Below are 23,488 nucleotides of genomic sequence, written 5' to 3' on the forward strand. Positions count from 1 at the left end.
GCTGAGCTCCGCACCGAACCCGACCGCAGATAGCCTTGCTTGCGCGGATAGCAAAGGCTGGCACGTGGCGAGAGGGGATCGAATGCTTTTATCTGCAAGTTGAGGTTTATTTCCTTTGAGTTTTTTAAATGTGAAGTGGAAGAATGACGGCGCATAATGGTTTGAAGCGCGTTGAAGTTACAGGACAAAGCCAGGAATCAAACAGGGCTTGGTAGTTTACTGATAGAGGGGTATTTTCTCTCCGGACAAAGCAGGGAGGGAAGAAAAAGGAGGCAGTTAACACGACGTGTTAATTTAGTGTAAATTATGCCAATAGTGCATAGTCAGTTTTTTGTTAAACCTTCTGATGTTTTAAAGTAACCTGTTAATTAACTAGGGATAAGTTACTCTATGTATCAAAGGAATGGCAAATAATAAATCAGTCTCAGTGAATTTAGTAAATTTTGTTTGTGTATTTTTGTTTTCCTCCTTACGTTTTGGAAGCAGATCTTGTGGTGTCATGCATCTGCAGTCAGCTGAACTTGGGGCTGAACATACTTAAACTTCTCTTGGGACTGGAAATATTCTTGTGAGGTTATTTTCCTTGCTAATAGTAATCCTCCTGAGATTCAGAAGAAAACTAATTTATTTGCTAACTAATAAATAAAGTGCAGAGATAATTACACTGTTGAGCTCAAACAACAACATAAAAAGGAAATAAACAATAGTAGGCTTGTTTTCTCTTGCTCAGTTTCTGTGAGAGGTATGTGAGGAACTCTCCAAACATTTTTGAGTCAGAAAGCACATCAGATTTAGCCAATGATATCACCTGAAATACAGTTCTTAAAGTATACATAGATGGTTCTCAAAAGAAAACAAAGAAGTGAAATATATGGGTTTTTTCAAGGGAAGGTATTGTTCAAGTGGAGGAAAAAAAGTTGTTTTGCTTATGAAAGAAATTGTTGAGTGGCCACAGAAAAAGCTTAAGTGCCTTCAGTGCTGGTGTTATAACCTCCGGTGGTTTGGATTGGCTTTGCAGAGTGAAGCTGGTGAAGATGGCTTGAGATACAAAATCAGGAAGTCCAGATCAAAATAAAGTGGAAAAGATCAAGGCAAGGGAAATATGATTAATCTATTGTAATGTGTTTTAAACTTGTTCGTGTATGGCCTCCTCTGTTCCCATTCTAACCATTGCTTCTCCAGTTTTACAATACTAGGTTTTCCTGGATTCTGTTTTCTTATTTCAGTGGCAATGCATTAGCACTGCAGTTGTGCTTTAGCACAATAAATACAGTATATCCCCTTGCCAAAAATGTATAGTCCACCTGCAAATACTGTACTGTGTTAGTAGCGGAAGCTACACGTCAAAGGGGTCAAACAGTTGAGGGTACCCACAGGGAAAGACAAGGTTAGTAATAGAGATGATCTAATCTGGCAGCCATTGTACACTTAGCTGTAGGACAATTTTTGAAGGGCAAAGTAAGATCACAGAGAAATTAAAGGTGGGATGAAATGCAGCAGTTTTAGCAAAAAAAGACTGTGCCAGACTACCTTGTTACCCTGTGTTTCATTGTGAGGAAACTTTGATACTGTACCATGTGAGGAAATCATGTAAAACAAAGAAAACTTGGATTAATTGCATTGTAAGGTGTCTTTGGGATGAACTGACAGATAATAGGTGGAAAGAGACTATACTGAGGAAAAGAAGACTGCAAACTGGAGGTTTTGAGGACTATGGGAATTCTTTCCTTAGTCACACTAGTGAAAAAGTACAAGAATGATAAAATCTTACGACACAAAACTGGTGGACTGTATTGATAAGAGAGGAGGATTGGCCTGACACGATGAATCAAAACTGAGATTAATAGAATCAGATGAGATTTAGTGATGCAAATAGAAACTGATCACAATTTGTTCTGTCACTTCAGTGACAGGTTGGTAGTTGGTGTAATAGTCAGCAGCAGAATGATGTGCATGTGACATGGCTGAGAAAATAATAATAAAAAAGATAGTGTCCTAGAAAGTGTTAAGGGATGGATTTCCTGTATGTATAGAAAATATTGCTATCAAAGTGTATGGCATTAGTAAGACCTTATCTGGAGCCCAGCTATCACCCACATTCAGATAAATGGGTTCAAACAGATGGATGGAACAGATGCAGAAAAGGCCCACATGGATGTTAAGAGGAATAGAGAGGCTTAACAGAGAGACACAGAAGTGACAATTACACTGTTATGTAAGGAAGGAAAATAATTATATGAGCTCAAGATTAGAATAAAGTAAAACAAATGTGTGTGAAAGGATAATGGGTAGACTGTGCTGGAAATCGCAGGAAGAGCTTTAACTATCAGACTGACGATATTCTGGAGTGGTTTCAAACGAGAACCAAGTTTAAATTTCTTTTAGAAGGAAGTTTGATATATCCAGGAAACAATATCAGTGTTGGGTTCTGCACAGTGGTGAGGAATTTGACTTGGGAATCCTGGATATCCCCTCCTATAATACCACATTCTTGCGTATCAGTGGATTCTGGGAGGGATATGTTAATTTACAGTGGGTCCATTTTGAAAAGTGCTGCTGGTTTTCGTCATATTAATTTCATTCTATGTCTCTTAATAGCAGCAGAGTAGTTTGGTTGTGTTTGCTCTGAACTGTGTGGTTGGTTTGGACGCTATGGCTGAATTCATGCAGTGCCACATGGGCTACTTGTAGGAGTCTTAATGGAACAATTTTTAGGTATGTTTTTAGGCATCTAGAATAAAACAATGTTGCATTCTAAAATGTATGTATAATCAGCTTCCTTGGGATGTTACCTGAGACCTTGTGTCTTTTTTTTCCCCTGCCTTTTTGATTGTACAGTTTTACATACAGCACTTAGTGCAGTACTGAAGAATTAACAGAAGAACCTACAGATTAAAGAACATTGCTTTTCAGCAAGGCTGCTGTCCTCCACGTAGACAGTTTTAGTTTTTACTCGGCACTTTGGCTTTTAGGAAATCTCCACAGGGCAGGGAGTTAAGCAATCATTGCTCAGTCATCCATTTTAATTTTATTTGTGAGTCCACAGCTGTAGCAGATTATTCAAAGAGAAATAATATGTTTTAAGGAGGTAACTTCCTGTTCAGTGGTCAATAGAAAACTAAGTGATAGAATCAATCCAATCATCAATTTATGCATTAAGTGCTACCACTGGCACTTTCAGTAGTTGCTGAAGCAAAGAAGTGAATTGATTAAAAGAATTAAACTTCCTTCATATGCCTAGAGGTGAACAAGTCATGAAAATGGAAGGCTCATTTGGTATGAGACAGTATGAAAGACTAGGAAGAAATAAAAAAAAAGTATTATTTCTAACTGGTTTCTTGTACTTTTTTTCTGAAAAGTGGATTTTGAGATTTATCTTGAAGCTTACAGGGCAGAGATGTGACCACGGAGTGATGGTATGAGTGTGGAATGAAACATGCTTGGTTGTTATTTAACACAGATTCCTGAAAGTTATTTTCTTCTTCCATTATTAGTCTCATTCTTTAAAGATAATAATTCCTATTCATAGCAGGTTCTTTCTCTTGTTCTTTTCTTAACCTTTTTGATTTGGAAGGAAGTTGTGGACTTCCCATTGAAATGGTAGGAATACTGTGTTAGGCCTTCGGCAAAGAAAAATTTTCTGACCTGATTAGCCCATGTCATCCTGCAAGGCTTTGTGCCACTAAAAGAGGCACTTCCACTGGTGTCACTTGTTTCTAGTCCTCTTGTGCTGTATTATACCTCTTGAAACAACTCTGATTGGGGGAGCAAAGTCATGGAAGTGAGCAGCGTTCACATGGTAAGGCTGATAATGACATTTGCGTGACTCAATAACAAAAGCAAAACAGCTCATATTTTAGTGTTAAACAAAAATAAGGCGTTACTACTGTCACTGAGAGCAGGCCAAATGCGTTCTTTTGCTGGCTTTATGTTACGACGTCTGGGGGGAGTGTGTACACGTGTCTGCTCTTGCACATGTATGTATAAGTGTACGCCTGTTTTGCTGCAGGTGCTGGCTGATGAGTAGAAGTAACAGAAAATTGATATGTAGGAATACAGGGAGCCTACACACTGAACAGAACCAGAGTATGGCAGGGCTTGGTTTGGTGTCAGTAGACTCAGAAAGGGAGGGTTCAGTGCAGCCTGTGGCAGCATTTTTTTGAGTTGTTTTTTTTAATTGCTCATTGTTTGGCTTTAATTATTTTTTGTAGGAATACTTTGGAGCCAGGCCATTGCTTCTGTAAATCTTCAGATTTCCACTGAAGTCGCCAGAGGGAGATAGCATTTTACACACCTAAAATAGATAACCTTCTCTGTGAAAACATTACTATGGTGTCTTTGGTCCTATGTTGTTTTTAAACAATGGTGGTTTTAAAATGCCAGTTTCAATGGTTAAAACTACAATGGTGAAAGTCTTTAGGAAGTCTGGAATCCAAACATTTTAAATAAATACAAAGAATTTGATGAAAAATATGCAGATGCATAATTGGGATTGCTATCTAAAGACAGCAATCTGAGATAGTTGTTTTGCTCTCAGTTTCTGTCACGGTAGGGTCCTAGTTGAACCTTCTGCCCTCACATTTCCCCTAGGAATGATACATTTTGTTTAACAGGCATTCAAAGTGGAGTTCATGTTTGTGAAATACTGGAAGTAGCCAAGACGAAGTCTTCTGCAAGTACTGTGTTTTGGCAGGGGCACCAGAAGTGTCTGGCATGTGGATCTTTGGGGAGACACTTGAGGACTACAGATTTTTTTAAAAGTATGAGAAGACAGAGATTTATTACCTAATGTAGTCCATCATCAGGGTTGAAAGTGAATGTATCATGCAAGATGATAGTGTTAGCAGTGGTGTGAGTGCCATGCATTCCTGAACTTTGTTCATTTTATGTGGACAAGTATCTGTATCACTTATCTACAGTTACAAAACTAGTAGAAGAGACATCATGGATTAAACAATGAGCAAACAGCAATTCATTTCTACGGATGATATTTTAAGCTCAAATCAATATATTTCAGTGGGCTGAAGGACTGAAAAAGTGTAATCTGTTGCCATGGCCATATTATGTCTCCAGTAAACACATGCTGCACTGGATTTGCAGCATGCACTACTATTAGAATTTTTTTTTTTGAGTAGTACTCGATTTCCAATGTTGCTGGTGATTATAAAACCCAACCCCCACTTTATATGCATGTCCTACTAAGGCTTTCTTTGGTTTGCTTAGTAAGAGGATCTGGAGCTCCCCATTGCAATCACTTCTGAGAACTCTAAACAGGGAATGGCAACAAAAAGGGGAATTTTGAGTTTTAACAAGAGATGCACTTGTCAATCCGTAGCAGGTAAAAGTGAAAAATCCCTGTATCAAGTACTAGAAGTTTCTAGTACCGTTTGTATTGTTTCCTGATTGAAAGGTAAACTCAACAGACCTTCTAATAAAGAGCAGCCTACATCTGCATGGCACGTTGGATTTGCAATCTGTAAACTCAACTAGTTAATACACCAGCTACTGCTTGGCTTTAGATTCTGTTTGTCTTCCATTGCTACATTTGCCTGGAGCATTTTGTTGTTGAGAAATTTGGGACTTTATTCCCTGAAACAGGCTAGATTGCTGATGCACAAGGTCTGTTTGAGAAGCAAGGAGTGTATAGCTGTAACACAGTGTGGTAACCTAAAATGCGTGACACATCAATCAAAGTTTGTGCTTAGTTGGTTATTTATCATGGCACTTAATGTTACCAATTCCATCCCTTTCTCTCATCCTGCTGTTCTCTGGCTCCCTTGTTTCCTGCAAGCTCTGCAGAGCAGGGCTGATCAGCTCGAGGTGCCTTATGTTAGGCCCACAGGAGTCCTGTAGTGTAGGAGCTGACAGCAAGAGCCAGCTGGCAAAGCCCAAGTCTGAACCATGGAACCCCCAGCACCTGCTTCATGTGTAGCATGCCAGGAGGGAGGAGGGTTACATAAATACCTGCTTCTGTAGCTGCCCAAATAGACCACTTTAACATATGCTGAAGATGTATGCTCAGGATGGGGCTGAGAATGTCTGTCCCAGTCCCACCAGTCCCACTGGCTTTCACTCCCATCATTACAGCTGAAAGAAAAACAGTTACTGAGAAGAAATTCTTTACTGAGGGTGGCGAAGCACGGGAATAGGTTGCCCAGAGAAGTTGCTCCATCCCTGTGAATGTGCAAGACCATCTTGGATGGGGCTCTGAGAACCCTGGCCTTGTGAAAGGCATCCTTGCTCATGGCAAGAGAGTTGAAAGTATATGATCTTTAAGGTCCCTTCCAACCTAGGCAACTCTATGGTTCTGTGATGTGACGACTCTGTGATTCTGTGTGCTGTGAAACAGCTTCAACCAAAATCACCTCACCCCGCACACCTGTGCCGTGCTGTTAAAGCACTTTTCTGCCCTTTCAGGCAGAGGAGGGAAACCTGAACTCCTGGGTGAGTGCTAAATAGTGCACGGACTTGGAGTGGTACCATGAGCCTTGCAAGGAGATGGAGTAGGTGCCTAAGGAAAAGCTAAGGATCTGGAATTCCACACAGGGTATCTTGCCTCGCCTCATCATTATGATGAACTCAGCAGTTGATGAGGTGCATTGAGAGATTTGTTGGCGTGTCTGAATGGTTCTTGAAGAAACTTTAACAGAATGGACAATGAAACTTACATTCTTAGGTATTCTAATTTTTGCCTTCAGTGTGCACTGGGGCAGGGTGTCTTAATTTGGGGCTATGGATTTAGGCAAGGACCCACTGCAGTGCTCAGCACTGCAGCAGCCGGGCCCATTATTGAATCTGGCCTCACTGCAATAAGTGTGAGTAATGGTAAGAGAGGCATGAGAGCAGAATGACTGTACAGGGGGGAGAGCTGCTCTTGAGTTGCTAGAGTGAAAAACATATTTGTAAAGGGATAAAATTAGTGCTGGCTACAGGAATGCCATTTAATGAAACAAATGACTACATTGTTCAGTAGCAGGAAAAAACATGACACATCACAGATAGCCAGCAATCCCCCTTTCCTGTTTCAGGGTTGCTGCAGAGCAGACAGCATTTCTGGCAGCACTGGGCAGGCTGGGATGAGAAGTGATCCCAGTGCTGAGGCTTCCCGAGTGCTGAGACCCCTGAGCCACAGGTCTCACTGTGGGGACAGTGAATGACTGTCTTGGGTCCTCCCCTGTGGATTTGTAGTGAGAAGCGTTTTCCTCAGGTTCTGAGAGAGCGGGGCAGGAGGGAGACATGGGGATGTGGTCTCACTGAGATGTGTATTGCTTGTGAGGTACTTGTGGCAGCAACATCAAAGAAAAGCTTCAAATAAAAATTGAATGCTTCTTCTTATTGGGTGCTCTTTTATCCCCTATTTATTGTGTTTTATTGCTTCTGTGCTATATTTTTGTTTTCTTTGTCTCCTTTTGATGTTGTCATCTATGTAGCTCTATGTCCCTATCTTTTGTTCCTTATAGTTGCATTTTTTAGTCATGCATGTATGTCACTACTCCTTTAGCTTTCCTAAAGACTTCTCTCTCATCTCTGTTGTGATCTGCTGTACAGCTTAGCCATGATCCATATGATGGAGCGATGCAGCCAAGCTGGGTTGACCGAGGTTTGCATCACTGCCCTGACCCAGATTGCAACTGCAGTCATCTAGAACTGACTACATACCTGAACTGATAAAAGAGGCTGTGGAAATATGGATCTCTGGGGCCTTGGCAAGGTATCCTCATATATGTTTGCATGTTGGTGTGTGAGTACACTCAAAATGCCTGTCTGTTCCATAAGCTCAGCCAACTAGATGCTCCTTTGGGATTTGCAGCAGCTTACCACAAATGGGAACAGACCTGCAAAGCTCGTGAGAATACTAGGATTAACCTGGGAAAGGGGGATATGCCTGTTGCTCAGGAATGTGTGATGCCCATAAGCAAGAGATGCAAACCCCCTCATTTGACCTTTATATAATTCTTTCCCTTCCAGTGAGTCCCTTTCCCTGCCTGTGACTCATCTTCTTCTAAATGTAGACTGTAAGCCTCTCAGAGGACTGCCTTTCTCTCCAAGCAGGGTAGCATAAAAAATAGCAACACTTTTGAATAAGCAGTATGATTTTTTTAACACAAAAAAAAATGGAGGACTGCCTTGCTTTGTCGGTGCTTCTCTGTCAAGGGGTTTGTCAGTCCCCCTGAGAGAACAGCGGGGCAGGTTCTGTCCTGACCTGCAACAAGAAGGTTGTTCAGACAAGAGGTCTCAGGAGCAGCACAACTGCAGTGCAGTGGGCAGGAGATGTTACAATAAAAGATGGGTAGACTGTGACAAAGACCAACAAATCTTTCGTAGCACCCACATACTTCCTTCCCTATTTCTGACCCATTTGTAATTGGCAGCATTCCCTTGGTAGCTGCAGTGCAGCTTACATGAAGGTCCAGTAGGAAGTTGCCTGCTCCCTTCAGCAGGTTGCCCAATGCTCATCTCCTTTCCTCCAGTCTCTACATGCACTGTCCAGCTGCCCAGTCCACTTTTCTTCTAAACACTTGGTGAGTCTGGTGACCACTGTTACCTTCCATCCTTTGCTTCAGCTTTTATGTTGTTTTTGACTTGTAGTAGATCTCTTTTCTACCTTTTCTCTTTCCAGATGCTCATGCCATATCCACCTGTCCTCTGGAAGACAAAAGAGTGAGGATTAGCAGTGTGTCATTTATTCTGCAAAAACTGAACAGATGAAAACTGCTGTGACAGCCATTGGAAGAAATTAAAATTTAAGGAAAGGCTGGTATGGAACAAGAGGAAAATTATCCCAGCATTTTGCACTTTTTTTGTAATTGAAGTTCTGTCTTTGGAGGCTGTTAACTACACACTTGGTAAGGCCTATAAGGATATTCCTTGTGTAATACCTGCAGGAGTTGCCCTAGCAGGTAGGATATGCCCTAGCATATCACACTATTCTAAAAGTGATGCCCAGTAAGCAATAGGTGGGCTCTCTTGGGAAAAATGCAGGAAGAAAACTTGGTGAGAGCTGGATCCTCTGCAGTGTCACCTCTCATGAGGGATTGACAAAAGAAAAAAAAAAAAAGATGAACTAATTCACCATGGGGATGGAAGGATGGATGCTTCATGTTGTGGAATAGATTAATTTCTAAAAATCAACGGTAAAGTTATAGGTCAGCCAATAAGATAGTGACTTGACTAATTTTTCATGACAAAGTGTATGATAGTTTCAGGCCTTTAATTGGCATTAGCGCAGTGTGTTGTTGAATCCAATGAAATTTGAATCCCACTATGAATTTGTTTTCCACAAGCAGATTATGAACAGAAGCCTTTGATTTCTATCAATTATGTATTTTTGAGTAAAAAGCTATTTTGTGTACATATATTTAACAGCAGGAAATGTAGCAAACATTTATTTTTATTAAACTAATAAAAGAGATAAACCTATCATGGCAAATTTTCATTTGATTTCTTTGGTCTTGTTTCCCTTAGCATAGACAAAAGGTAATAAAGTGCAGCCTCAGGTATCTCAGGATGCAGAGTTCTTTGCATCAGGTGGTTGATGTTATGCTAGTGTGTTTTGTTTCTAAATGAGGGCTGTGAAGTGGCAGTAGTGCTTCTAAATACATTCACATGGCACCATGGTCAGGTTGTGGCCCCAAGTTGCAACACACAGGGTACTGCTTGCCTGTTAGAATTAGTGGCGGCACCTTACATGAGCTCTTTCCAAACTCTGAAGCAGGAACAGGTTAGGAAATGTGGAATGAGATGAGGAAAGAGAAACTGTAGAGCACTTGTAAATCCATTGAGTTTACATTGAGGGGTCTGCAGGAGTGGAACTGCAAGGGGAGGTCAGGCCTGAGGTGTGCCAGGATTTGGCAGATGAGGTTCCTGGAGCCTTCCTCTGCCATGGACATGGTGTGTGGCAAGTAACACAAAGAAGTGGATGAGGGAAACATGGCTGCAGCCTGGCAGCTGGTACAGCTTGGAGATCTTCAGCAGTAGTGGCTGGATTTGGGTATGACCTATTTGCCAGTCCCGGAGAGAAAGGAAAGGCAACATTAAGACTACCCCCTATGCTACTTGTTGTTAATAACTCAGATGGATGTGGATCTCCAAAAAACCTAATCTAGAGAAGGTTTCTTATGGCTTGAACTAAGGTCATTGTCAAATAAGTAGTATAAAAAGCTTGTTTTCTAGAAAAAAATGTTGGCATTGTAAGTTGCAAGGGGCTGCCTTTAAAAACAGCAGTCACCTGTACCTCAGCTGGTCTTCTCTGACATTTTAACTGACCCACACCTTACACCAAATTGCCACTAATTTTCCATGTTCCTCAGGCACTCCTGCCGTTTCAGCCTGTTGAGGCAATACATCTCAACCATGAGCAATTTCAGGGCTTCAGCCTCCCACAGCCTACATTGTCCCATCTCTTCTCCGCCCCAGGCTCCCTCCTGGGAGGGAGGGAAAAACCCGGGCCCATAAGTGAGGTACGGGTGGCACAGCCCTAGCAAGTGGCTGGAGGTGGGACAGAAGGCAGTGGAGCACTGTGCCCATGCCCACCATGGAAGGAGCCACTGATGGGATGTGTGTGTCATTTCAGAGGCGTCTCCTACACTTCTCCCAAGTCTAGGCGTTCCTAACCCCATCGTCTGAGGGGCTCTGGGGGAGAGGTCGTGTCAAGTGGGCAGGTGAAGGGCGACGGGGCAGGGCAAGTCCAGGCATGGCACAGCAAGTGGGCAGCTCAGGGGAAGGAGGAAGCCTCCGTTGCCCCTGGATCTTGTCGGGGAAGACAGATCGAGGCCGGCCAGACGGGACAGCGCTGCCAGCCCCGCGGTGCATGGGGTGCAGCGGCAGGTGGGCTGTGGTGCTCAGCCCCTCTTTTCCCGGGATGGACATTGCCCGGTGCGGGTTCCCTTTGCCCAGCGGTCCCTGCGGACCCGTGCCGTGCCGTGCCGTGGCGATCGCGGCGCGGCTCCGTGGGCGAGCGCAGTGCGGGGCTGGGGGGAGGGGAACCGAGGGACAGATTCGAGTGCGAGGCGGAGCCTGAGCATTTTATGAATGGGCTCATATGACGTCAGTGGGGGCGGGAGCGGAGGCCCCGTCTTCCACCAGTCCTGCGGGGTTCCTGGGCGGCGGGACCAATCGAAGTGCGCCGGTCGGGTGACGGCCATGCTCCCTGGCCAATGGCGGCAGGAGAGCGGTGCCGACCACGTGGGGCGCAGGCCGCAAGTAGTACGGGGGCGTGTGGCCGTTCGCTGCCTGCCCCCCCCTTCCCGGCGCGGCGGGGCCGGGCGGCCCCAGGGCGGGCGGGCCCGGCCGCGTTGCCGGGTTACCCGGTGGCTGAGAGGCCCCTCCGCCAATCGCGGCGGGGCGGGGGCGGGCGCCGTGACGGCTGCGGGGCGGCGGTGGCCGGGAGGGCTCAGTCCGGCCGCGGCAGCCTCCGCAGCATGGTGGCTCCCGCCGCGCTCCCGGCCGCCGGCCTCTTCTACTGGGTGGGCGCGCTGGGCGCTCTCTACGCGGCGGCGCTGGCCTCGTACCGCCTGCTGGCCGGGCTCCGCGTCTGGGTGCTGGGTAGCGGCGCCGCCGCTGTGGGGCCGGCGCTGGGCGCCTGGGCAGGTGAGTGCGCGTCCCGGCCGCCCGCGCCGCGGCTCTTTCTCCGGTGCCACTTCGGGCCGGGGCAGGGACCTCGTGGGGGAGCGGACTCGGTCGGGCGGTGAGGGGGACGTGGGCGGCGGGGACGGGCTCTCGGGGGGACCGAGGCAGTCTGGTGGAGCGCCCGTGGGGCGACAGGCGGGTCCGGGCCAGGTCGGTCTGGAGCAGCGGCTGAGGGACCGGCGGGTTCCACTGCCCTCCCGAGCGGGCCCCCGGCGAGCCGGGAGCCGCTCTCAAGCTCCCCACGAAAGGTGCAGGGCCAGAGCACGCCGGTCGGGTCGGTCCTGAGAGAAGCGCCGATTGTTGGGACATTTGCGGGCGGGCACGGCGTGTTTGAACTTGGCGTCTCCCGGGCGCGCAGCGCGGCTCCGGGGCCGCTCCGCAGTTCCCAGCGCGGCCGGTCGCTGCGCGCCGCCCCCTCCGCGCCGGCCGCGCGCCTCATCGCTGACGTCAGGCCCGCCCCGTCCCCGCCGCCCCCGGAGCAGCGGCCGCTCCCGGCGCAGCGGAGCCGGGGCCGCGCGGGCTCCGCCCGGCACCGGCAGCCCCGCGGGCGAACCGCGGTAGCCGCGGGTGCCCCGGGAGAAGAGCTTTGTAGAAGGGCGAGGGAAGAGCCCTGCCGAGAGCGGCGGGAGAACGGCGGAGCGGCGCGAAACTTAGGCCGACTCTGTCTGCTGTTGCAGCTCGGCGCCTCCTCTGTCCCGGGCCGCGCTCAGGAAGGGGCTGAAGCACGAGTGGCCCTCCCTGTGGAGGGGGTGACAGTAGCGGTGGCCGGGAGGGGGTGGCGGCGGCGGCATTCAGCATCTCCGAAATACGGGAGCGCTGTGGAAGTACAGCAGAGGCTATTACCAGGGTGATTTTAGTGCTACGCTGCTCTAACTTTTCTCAGTACTTCGATTCCTGGTCATGGGAGCCACGATGGGGAAAGACAGTTTCTTCCATCTGAATCTGCCGCTGCCACTCCGGCCTTTAAGTAATGATGAGATGATAGAAAGGGCTTCTCTGCTGGTGTAACAGATCAGGCCAAGGGAATTTTCTATTATTGGAAGAATTATTGGAAATGACAAGTTTTGTGCTTGATTGGGAATTTATAAGGTGGGCCACAAAAATAATTGTAGCGTGTAAAGGACTTTAAGATGAGATGACAGTTTAAAAGGCTGCAAAAGGTACTTCCTTTCCTCAAGGGGAGTAGGAGGACATCAAGTGCTCAGCTGCTTCCAGGAGTCAGACCTGTTGGCAGAGCAGCCCTGCAACAAGCAGGTTGTTTGCTGGGCTTATGACTGTGCTCCCCCATAACCTCTGCTGCAGCCAGCACAGAACTTGTATGTGAGCACATGCCTGGCTAGTTGAATGCTTGTGTGAGGCACCAGTAAAGCAGCACTGCACTCACAGCATACATAATGCCAGAGCTTGTCAGGAGTCCTGTGTGCACAGGCTTGCAGTGCAGCAGCCGTGCCTTGGGTAAGTAACAGCTTTACATACAAATAACTAAGGCCCAGGTCTTCCTTTCAGCTGGGGAAATGTTACGCCTGTTAAAGATATGGCTGGCACAGGACACCCAAACCTTCTTTGACTTTCTAATACTGGTTTTGAATATATTACTGCATTATCAGTTGCCTGCTGTCTTGTGCTGCATCACAGAAGTCTTGGTGGCCACTTGAGCTTGTTTTGCATTGTTTCAAACATGGAAGTTTGCAGTGCTTGAGCCAAATGCCAGCTTATCAGCTAGAACCACAAACTGTAAACAGCAGATATTCCCATAGTCACATCCTCAAACATCCAGAGAACTGCAGTGCAAATGTCCTCTGTCACTGTCTTGTACAAGTGCAGGCAACAGTGGCCACTGTATGTGGCCAATGGCTGCTCACAGAAATTGTTCTTTCTCTGCCAAGATTGTGATGTTCGAGGCAGGGAGGAAGAGGAGCACTGGCAGCACAGCTGAATTCCATGTTTATTGCTCTGCTCTAAAGTGGGAGCACTGCTGCAGTGTCAAGGACAATGGAGAAATAGGGTGATGATGCCTGCTGTGGGAAGACATGTGGCCATCATGAGTTAGCTGTCGTGTGTCTGTGTGCATCTGATGCAGGTGAGATGCTGCTTTACTGGGACAGCTGCTGTAGTCTCCAGCTGAAATGAAGAGAGGTTGTCTTTGAATAAGCACTGGGGTGGTTTGCCCTGAAGTATGTTGTGGCTGGGCAGGCTCTCTCTTTTCTCTCATGGGAAGGAAGATGGAGGCACAGCTGCAGATATGTTGGGTCACCTTGATTAGCAGATTACTAAGTCATACTGTAAGAATTGCATTTCCTTTTTTTCTGATATTTAAAAAAAACAGTGGTTTTGATGCTAATTGGCTGCTGTCGTTACTGTGTCAATGTATTCTTTCTAGTGCACAACTAGAGAGCAACTTTATAAAAACCCAAAAACACAAGTCCTTTTGGAAGGGCTTCTTACTGCCCTTTAACATTTCTGCATGTTTGAAACTGGGTTGCAAATTTTTTCCTTGTTTTCTTAGCAGTTTTTTTTTTTATGCATATATGCAATTGCTTCTGTCTATGCTTGGTCTATTTTACTGGTATTTAAAAAGAGGGCATGTGAGGAAGAGGAACCACTATGTGGACTGGCAATGTACTCTGGGGAAACTAGGTTTGTACTACTTGAAGTAGCACCTCTTTTGACAAAAAGTTGGTATCTCTACAGTCACATTATGTGTGAAGGCCTGTATGCAGCTTTTCTGGTTTTCTCTCCGTATAACTTCCAGCTGGCTTGGGTTTTGGCTACTGTACAGTGAAGTACAGTATGGAAGTTGGGTGGATGTCTCAATGTGAGATTTCTGGGTGCATCTTGAGAGACTATACAGTGAAAACTCCTGGGTTGAATGTTCTACCATTAATGTGCTTCACAAGTTGCTAAAAGAGGGTAAGAATAACCATTGCTGTGCTTGAAAAATAATGTAGGTAAATAAGCTATAGACTCAACAGGACCAGAGTGCCAAGGAGTCATTCTGAATTCACCAAGAATACAGCAAAGATATGGCTGCTCCCCTGCCTTCCTCTAGGCAGACAGATCTGTTGGTAGTGCTGATTGCTGTGATCCATAGTTGTATTTCCTTAGGTTGGATGAGAGTTGTGTTCTTCTCCCATTGACGGTAGTGGCAGGCAGCCACCTTGCTTCTGTGCCATTGAAAATTGGGTGTATTCTGGAGTATGGAGTGTCTGGAGCAGGGAGCTGTCTGCTGCTGTTATAGCTCCCATTTGGAGAGTTGCCGTGTCTCCTATTTTAGGAAGCCGCCTCTTTTGCAGGAAAACATGAAATCATTCTTCTCCTTCCCTTCAGTAACTTGGCGAAATGAATTCAAAATCCTATGGTGATTTAGGCTGGGAGGGACCTCTGGAGGCTTGTAGTCCAACCTCCTGTTTGGAGCAGGGTCAGCTGTGTAATCAGACCAGTTCAGTGTATGCAGATAATCAACTTGCATATTCAAAACACACTGGCAGTGCAAGTTGGATTGATCTGGTGCTCAGAAGCATCTAAAGTGTTGGTTGTGTGGGTACTTAAACTTTTTGTTTCTTTTTCTCTTGTCTCAACATTGCAAATATTTTGCTGATAAATGTGGGGTTCCCCCCCCCCCCCCCCCAGTTTTCTGTAGCTGGAGCAATGTGTTAACTGGAAACAAAGTTATTTTGATTATGTGATTTGCCATATGACACTTGAAGAAAAGTCCAGCTTTCTTTAAAGCCTCACAGTGTCTTAGAAAATCATCTACTTCTTCTCCCTCATCTTCAGTGCCTTTGATAGAGTCATGGTTGAATAATTGTACATTTAGTGGTTACAAGATGTCTGCTAGTGGTGATGCTTTCTCATGTGGTGAATACAGCTGTACAGTTGTATTTGGGCCAACAAAGGTTTCTGAAGATGAGCTTGCCTTAATTAAGCTTCTTGGAGTTTATTCACTTACATGCAAAATTAACTAAATGTGGGAAATTTGCTCTAGGTTCTTAAAAAAGAATTTGTGAGAGGTTGTTAATCAGGATGGTGCTCTCAACTGCCTCTAACTTTCTGTAATTTGATTTTAGACAAAACCCCGTTATTCAGTCTTAAACCATTCTTTCCCTGTGTAAATATTTAAAAAACACTTTGAGCAGCAGCAAAGCTGGGTGACCCTCTCTACCTTCTTGTTGGCTTATTTTACTTAACAAGGGCTATGTATAGTCCAGCATCTAAAAATAGCAACTTGTGCATCAGGGCCACTGAGGGAGGCATGAAAAATGTATGTAACTGGGTACATGAGCAGTGGAGTAGATACTTCTTTGTGTCTGTACAGTCAGGTCTTTTAAAAACTAAGAATATGGGGGCAATTCCCAAACTCTTGTTGACTAGTAAGTTGAGATAATAACAAGCTCTATACATCAGACCTTATCAATAATATTAAATTAATAAGATGTGATGCTTATGTCAAGAAGAAGAAGTCTAAGAAGAGGACTAGCTGGATTTTGTACTTTTAAATGGTTTGAGTTAGATTCCATCTGTAAGGTTATGCTTTCTGCAGTCCCTAGAAATGGTGACTTATGAAATAGACCCTGATCCTTATAAAGTTCTTGGGGTATCCTTAATGAAATCAGTCAAACGGTAAAATGTTTTAGTTGCAATTTAAGAACTCCATACAGAGAACATTCACTTCACTGCTGATCAGGTGCTAACTTGTTGATGACTTTGAGCAACTTTCACAGTCAGTGTCATTTTTCAAACTCCTTAGCATCAAGTGAAATAGTTGTTGCCTTAAAGCTTCTTAGTTTTCTGCAAGCAAGTTTCAGTCCCAGTTGCACAAACAAGTGCAGTCTTGCTTTGCGCGTGTTTCACAATGTGCAGTGATAAATAGTTGACAGACCGTGTCACAAGTCACCGGTGCAGATTTCAGCAGCCACCCTGGAGCAATGTGTGATGAGGGTGTAGTTGGTAGGGAGGTGGAGCAGAAGGGAGTTTCAACCTCTCTGAGCTCTCCCTACAGGATGTGAGGGGAGAAGCTCTGCCCCACTCCCATTTTCCCTGTGCAGGAATGCTTGGCTGGTGTGTGCAGAGCTTTGGGGGGAGCTTTTGGTTATCTTTAGTTCTTCAGCTGAATCACTTATTCAGGGATTTATCATCTTCAGCACTTCAGGTCCATAGTGAAGGTTTTCTGGCCTTGTTCTCAATTCTGGACGCTACCCTTGTATGAAATAAAGCATGGCACTTGTTAACCTGAAAAGTGATGTTAAGAATGTGTGAAAATATGCCAGCTTGCTTGTAAACTAACTTGTGATCATGACAGCTCAAGTGAAATGTGCAGACTGAACTCAGAGCATGTTTTGGTTTTTGTATGGCTGTTTGCAAACTGAAGGGTTGCTGCACTGAAAAGTGGCTCAGAGAACGGTCTGATGCAAGTGTCCTAATCCTGTCTGTACTTCTCAGGAGTACTGTGCTCCAGTGTGTATGGCTTTTTCTTTTCCTAGTTGCCATGTAATGTTTCCAGGTATCCATCCTAAATTTTCTCTTGTAGATTTTATCTGTCTGCCTTCAGTCATCAGTCCTACTCGTAGCTTGTAATTGAGAAGACTTCTGTCGGTGTATCCCTTCAGCCTGTGCTTTGCTGGACTGAGCTAACTTCCAGAGCAGTCCAGGAGAGGTGGGATCTCTGACCCTGCTTCTCTAGACTTGGCAGCTCATGCTGTGTGGTGTTTGAGGGGGCTGTAAATCCTTCAGAGACCTTGCAACTCTTGGTGAGTCAGGGAAGTTCTCTAATATTTTTTACATAGGCTACAGCTATTAACATACCCTAAAATCAGTCCTGCTTCCTAGACAGTATAAAGTAATGAGCCATACTCTGCTGTTTTCTACAATTTTTCTCTTTCTGGTGCTTGCTTACTTCTTTCAGGTGTCTTCATTTGCACATGATATTGCTGACTGTTTAAAACCTCCACTTAGTAGGGTTGCTCAACACTTCCTGCATTAAGTGCTCCTTTTTGCACTCTCTGGTCAGAAGAGTAGAGGGAGAGCAACTGCTCAGAGCCCAGATGTCCAGAGTCCCAGTTCTGCTGTGTCCTAGCTGATGGACTTCAGCCCTTCCCTACTGGCTCATGCCAGCACACTCAGTGTGGCATGAGTGGGCATCACCAGCCTCAGCATCAACCAAGCTCATAATCTACAGCTCTGCAGTTTGATCCAGAATGTGAACAGGCTTTGGCATGTTTATCTGCAGGAGCAGAGAGATGTATATGGAGGAGGATTAAATGCTTTAGTATGGCTTTTCCACCTGCAAAAATTCCAAAAAACCCTAAAAACCAGCTAATGGTGAGTGGAGGACAGGTGTTTGCATTAAGGTGAAAAGAATACCCATCTCTGATAAACAGCCTGAGAGGGAAATGCTTGACAATTTATTAGCCTGGAGATGAATAGCTGTGCTATTTTAAGCTAGCTCATTCTCCCAGTCTTCTGTGTGCTTTAAAGTGGGAATACTTGTAATGGAAACTGGTTCCTTAAAATTAGAGAACTTATACAAGGATGTAATCTAGAGTAATATCAGGCTCCAGTTTCTTTGGTTTGCTCTTCTGGTCAGTGTGCTTCCCTCACTTTGGGAAGATTACCTGTGAGGTGCCCCGGTGACAGCAAGGAAAGGCATTGTGTAGAAGTGGGAAGCACACAAGTGTCTTCAGCAAGGAAGTCCCAGCTGGAATTGTGCTGGGTGTTAGTGCCAGTTGGGTAAGTGCAATCCTGTGTAAGGAACAAGCAAGCTGGCAGGAGGCCCTGAGGGCAGAGCTGAGAGTGTCCTTTGGGAAAACTCCAGTAGTTCTCCACCTGGGAATTGTTTTTTGGTAGGTGGGTGAAATACATGGTTCTTGGTCTTGTGAATATATTGATTCCTAATCCATAGGGTGGGGATGACCATCTCTGCTATGGAAGGGATAACAGTGAGAAAGTATCTTTCCTGATTATTCTAACAGAAATGCCAAATATGATTCTTTAGGCCTGTATATGAACAGAAATGTGGAATAAACTCTGTATCTAGTAGGTAAAACACCCATGTGTTGGGCTTGCATGGCTTCATCACTTACCTAAGTTGTTGCTTCTTGCTTTAGATGAAGCTCACTTACTGAAAAGTTTTGGAAAACATGAATTCTTAGAGAAAAGCCAAAGATTTTTCAGATTGAGTACATTAATATCTGAAAATGCTAGAATTAGGGCAGTTCAAGTTCCTTCCCCTGTAGTACATTTAATTGCACAAAAAGAATTCCTTAAATTAAATAAGAGTACCTTAAATCTGCTATTTTTTGACTCCTGATTTAACCTTAAAATAATACTTTGTTTTTCAAATCTGTGAAAGTTCCCAGATTCCTGGAATTAACGTCTAGAGCAGTGCACCATCACCCACTGGGTGAGTCATTAGCAGTGCTGAAATCCTGTTCCATAATATAAGCATCTCCAGCTAACATGGGAAGAGAGCTATATGCAGAATTTCCTACTGAGCTTCTAATTCACTCCATTGCCCTCAGCAGCAGATGGTGACACCTAAAAGCCTGACATTTGGTTGTAGGTTTTGAAAGAATCCTCTTGTTTAGCAGTTCTTAAACCTGGAGTTGAGATGTCCAGAAGCTGAGCCTGAGGGAAAATAGTGCCTGTTCCATTGTTTGTTCTACTTCTTTTCCCATTTTTGTTACCCTCCCAGCTTCCTTCTCTCCTGAGGGTTCTCTCATGTTTCTCTCATGATTCAGTTGCTTGTCAGTTGTGGGAGACTGCTGGGTGGCTCAGCTTCAGGCATGGTGTGTGTATATGCAGAACTTACTGTCTGGTTGGCTGTACAGATGTGGTTTTGGTTGCATGCTTGGTTTTTTCTGTTTTTTTACACCTCCCTTCTATTTTGTCTTCTTAAGCAATTGTGAGCCACGTGTTTCAGAGGAGTGTATTCCATCAGTCATGCCAGAGGGACAGCTGTGTTTCCACTTTTTGAGGAGCTCCGTACTTACTAGACAAGGAAGAGCAGACTTGAGGAGCTCAGCTCTAGGGCTGTTAATGACAGCAATTTTTCCACGGGATTTTCATGTACGTTAGAAGGCTACCGCAGAAGCACAAAGGGAGAAAAGCTGTGCTGAGAGAAGGGGAATGGGAGGTGGTATGCTCAATGGGACAAAGGTTTTTGTTGCTGATGGGAGGAAACCATTGTGCAGAGACTAAAGAGTCTGGTCTCCTTACAAGGTATCTGGCCCTGTCTTTAGATGGAGAGGTTTGCAGATGTGTGTGAGGATACATATAGATATGGAAAGCAGAAGGCAGAGAACTATTTCTATTTTTGCAGCTGCTGCTACCCAACCAACACTTGCTTATGCTTGCATGCTGGTCTTCCCCACACTCTACTTCATCACTGTATCCTTATTCCTCTTTCACATTCCTCATCTGTAACTGGCAGATCTGTTTCTCCAATACTCTTCCATTGTTCTGAAGTCTCTGGAAGACCGGTTTCCCATAGGCTTTCTGCACCTTTGCTCCTTTCCCCAGGATTCTTATCCTGCCAGTGAAGGTACTTAATCTGTAAACTTGTTATTCTCTATTATTTTGCATAAATATTTTTTGCTTGAAAGAGGTGTATGGGCCCACTATTCCTGCTGTCTCAGTCCTATGTGCCAAAGAGCTCTCCATCCCCAGAGTGTGGATTCAGTATGGCTCACTAGTCAGCTCTCTAATAGGAGGGAGAAGCATCAAGGACAGGGCAGTAAAGGATCACTGCACTGCTAGAAGAAGCTGCTACCCTGCCTGTAGTTGAACAAGGGATTAGAGTTAGGACATCTTGCAGTTTGTTCCTGCCCTCAGTTGTCCTGCATGTCCAACCCAGTGTTTGTATGGCGTGGCAGAAAGGGATGTCCCTCACAGGTGTGCTTAAAGGCAAGTTACCTGTCCTGATACAAACCTTTTACCTCAGTCTTTTCATCCAGGTAGGCCCAGATCTATGGCAAAACTTTTGGGGCTCCACAGCTTTGTGCTTGTTCCTAGATTTTGATCTAGAACCCTCCATTTGGTGGACTGGTTCTTCACCTTGGGTGTTCACTCTAAACTCCAGAATCTTCTTCATGTTCCTTTGCATTGGAATCAGTTTGCTGACACTCTCACATGGTGTCAGCTTGTAAATGAGATGCCTTTGTTCGCAAGAGTGAGTGTGTGTTTTTACATCATGGCTTTCTGATGTAAAAGTTTGGTATGGATAGAGAAAGTGGATGGAGAGCTCTTACCTTGCTTCATTCTTCCTTATGCTGGCGCTGAGGTTGGTCTGTTCGTGTGGTGATCTGGTCAAGAAGCATGCCCTGCAGAAAATTAGTCCCTTGGGGCTGTTTATGCTCCATAGTCTGCTTGGTCACATGAATTCCAGTGCTGGTGGAACAGAAGGGAAACTTGGTAGTATTATGGAGGTGTATGTTGAAGATACAGCTGAGCCCAATGGTCAGCTTGAGTTGCTCTGAGACCAGGCTGCTGCCAAAAGAATTGGGGCCGCTCTGGTCGCTGGCTGGGAGCTCTTGCTGCTTCCCTTATGTTCCCTCAGTCGGTGTGTGGTGGTGCTGCTGGTGAGGCTTGTGTGGCTGGCCTCTAACTCGGCGAGCCAGAGCAGCTGCAGTCAGCTGGGTCAGCTGCCTGAGAAGCAGTTGCAGTCAGATGCTGAGGAAGCAGGCAGGCATGGATTGCTGGTGATGCCCTGCAGCTGAGCTGGCTGAAACCGAGCCTAGAACTGCGGGAGCCTGTTGTTAGTTCTGTTGCTTGGTCCCACCTCGATGGGCTGTTCCAAAGCCTTGTTTTGCTTGGTTCTTTGTGGATTGAGATGGGTGGCACATACCTCTTGTGTGTTTGAGAGGATTGTTTGAGTTGCAGATCGTGATTTTGGAAGTCCCTGCTAACTGGTTTTAACTAGCTCCTTTCCTTTTCAAAGACTAGGATAATGGTGTTGTATTGGTTTGTTAGCTAGGGTTATTAATTTTTAGGAAGAAACCTCTTTGCCTTTCCTTCTACAATAGTTCAAAGTATTGTTCTTCCTGTGACCTTGTCCTTGGGGACAGACTGGTTGTGCTTGGCTGTGTGTCAAACTCTTCCTCTGGTAACCAAATTCTTGATGTTTTAGAGTGTTTGAAAATGGTGGGGTGGGAATCTGTTAATCTGAAAGTCTTTGTAAGCCAAGAAATTTTAGTAAAATGAAAGAGGTGGATTTTCAATCTGCCAGCTAGGCAGAATTTTGGTAGCATCTCATCCCAGCTGGATTTGTCACTTACTTGCTGTTGCTGGTTGTGGGTAAATCCAAGTGTAGAATTTCTGATGTAAAACATTGCCTTGGCAACATATGAAAATAATGCATTTGTTCAGAAAAATGTGTGATGTTCCAGCATAGACTAGCTTGTTTCAGTCACTGTTAGTAAGCTTTGGATTGAAAGTGTGTTTCTTGTGCACTAACGTAGAATTAGTCTCCTCAAACTGACTTTGAGCACAAATTCTTTACCAAGAGAGGAAGCAAATTTGAGTAACAATATATATTTTTTAATAAATGCATATTATTTTAAAGTAGCATTTACTGTAGAAGTTAGCTTATATTTTCAAGCTCTACTTTGGGGGGAATTAGTACTATGGGATGCATGTAAATAAGGGATGCTGAATAAAACTTTAATGCCCAGTATGGTACTATATGCACATATTCTTAATAGCTGTGGATTTTCTGCAGTCTGAAGTTTGCTGTTATTCCTAAATCTTGGAGCAGTGATTCTGTTCTTAAAAAGTTCCCCCCCCCCGTCTTCCTTAAGGTGTCTTAGTTCCTTAGATGCAAGCTACTTTCTCTAGCCACAATGGCCATTTTCAGCAGGAATGATGCATCTAAATTCACTGCTGTGACAGTTTACATGTGCAGTGGGCTGCTTGGCCTCTAACCTGGCTGTGCTGTGCCCCAGCTGGCCTGTGTTCGTCCTGGTGCTTGTGGGACTGCAGTGTTTTGGTGAGGTGGCACTGGCTGTCAGTGTGTGGTAAGAAACTTTTACGGACCTGAAGGAGAGCAGCAGAAATGCTGGAACAGGTCCCATTGGTGGAGAGAGGTTTGTTCAATTTTGAGGCATCTTTTAAAAGAGAGAGTAGAAGGACCTGTGGGTAATAAAGCTTTTTTGTCAGTCTGGTTCTGATCAGTGCACTAAAGGTGCCAAGATCAGTCTATGCACATGTGGTGAGAACAACCTCCATTGCTCTTTCTGGCGTCTTGACTTCTAAAGGAGGGTTTTCTCTTGGACCGGAGAGAGAAGTTCAATTGCTGGCTCCCAGTCCTACTCAGACAAGAGTTGGGGAAGCACTAATGAAAACCTTTTCTGCTGTGGAACCTATAAAGTTGTCTAAATCAAAGAGTCCTTGAGAAGTTGAGATAGGAGGGCTGCAAGAATGAGATGTCAGAAAAGCAAGGAAAGCAGCAAGTAGAGGAGAGATGGGGCAGGAGGTATCTAAAGTCAAACAGGGAGCCAGAGGGGTACAACCTACTGAGCATGCTGCTTTCCAGAGCGTCCTGGCAATTGGTGGAGGCTGTTCTCCCTTTATAGAATTGCATCTGTGGATAGAGGATGTTGCTGAAAATTCCTTTGAGCTACCTTTTTTCCCAAGCCATGGCTGCTGCTTGTCCTTGCTTGGGACAAGCTGAAGAGTCCTGTCACCACTTCCTTGAGTGGACTCTATAAATGAAAAGGGCATTGAGGAGATTGCAATGAAGACCTTGGAAGGAGGTTGTGGAGGATTTTGACGGGGATGTGCTGCATTTTTCGTTTAACTCTCCACAGAAGTCTCCACTTCGTCAGGGACAAGGCGCATGTTAAAGACAAGGTGAATAGTGCTGTGC

General features: G+C 45.2%; 1 protein-coding gene across 1 annotated transcript in view; it reads left to right on the forward strand.

The window, feature by feature from the left end:
- The first annotated feature begins 11,156 nt into the window (after positions 1 to 11,156).
- HSD17B12 (hydroxysteroid 17-beta dehydrogenase 12) overlaps positions 11,157 to 23,488 on the forward strand; it is an 83,976-nt gene continuing 71,644 nt past the window's right edge. Inside the window, 3 exon segments of the mRNA XM_038137147.1 lie at positions 11,157 to 11,249; positions 11,251 to 11,413; positions 11,416 to 11,589. Coding sequence (XP_037993075.1) covers positions 11,157 to 11,249; positions 11,251 to 11,413; positions 11,416 to 11,589 — 430 coding nt within the window.

The sequence above is a fragment of the Motacilla alba genome, chromosome 5 (genome assembly GCF_015832195.1).
Source record: "Motacilla alba alba isolate MOTALB_02 chromosome 5, Motacilla_alba_V1.0_pri, whole genome shotgun sequence".
Lineage (NCBI taxonomy): Eukaryota > Metazoa > Chordata > Aves > Passeriformes > Motacillidae > Motacilla > Motacilla alba.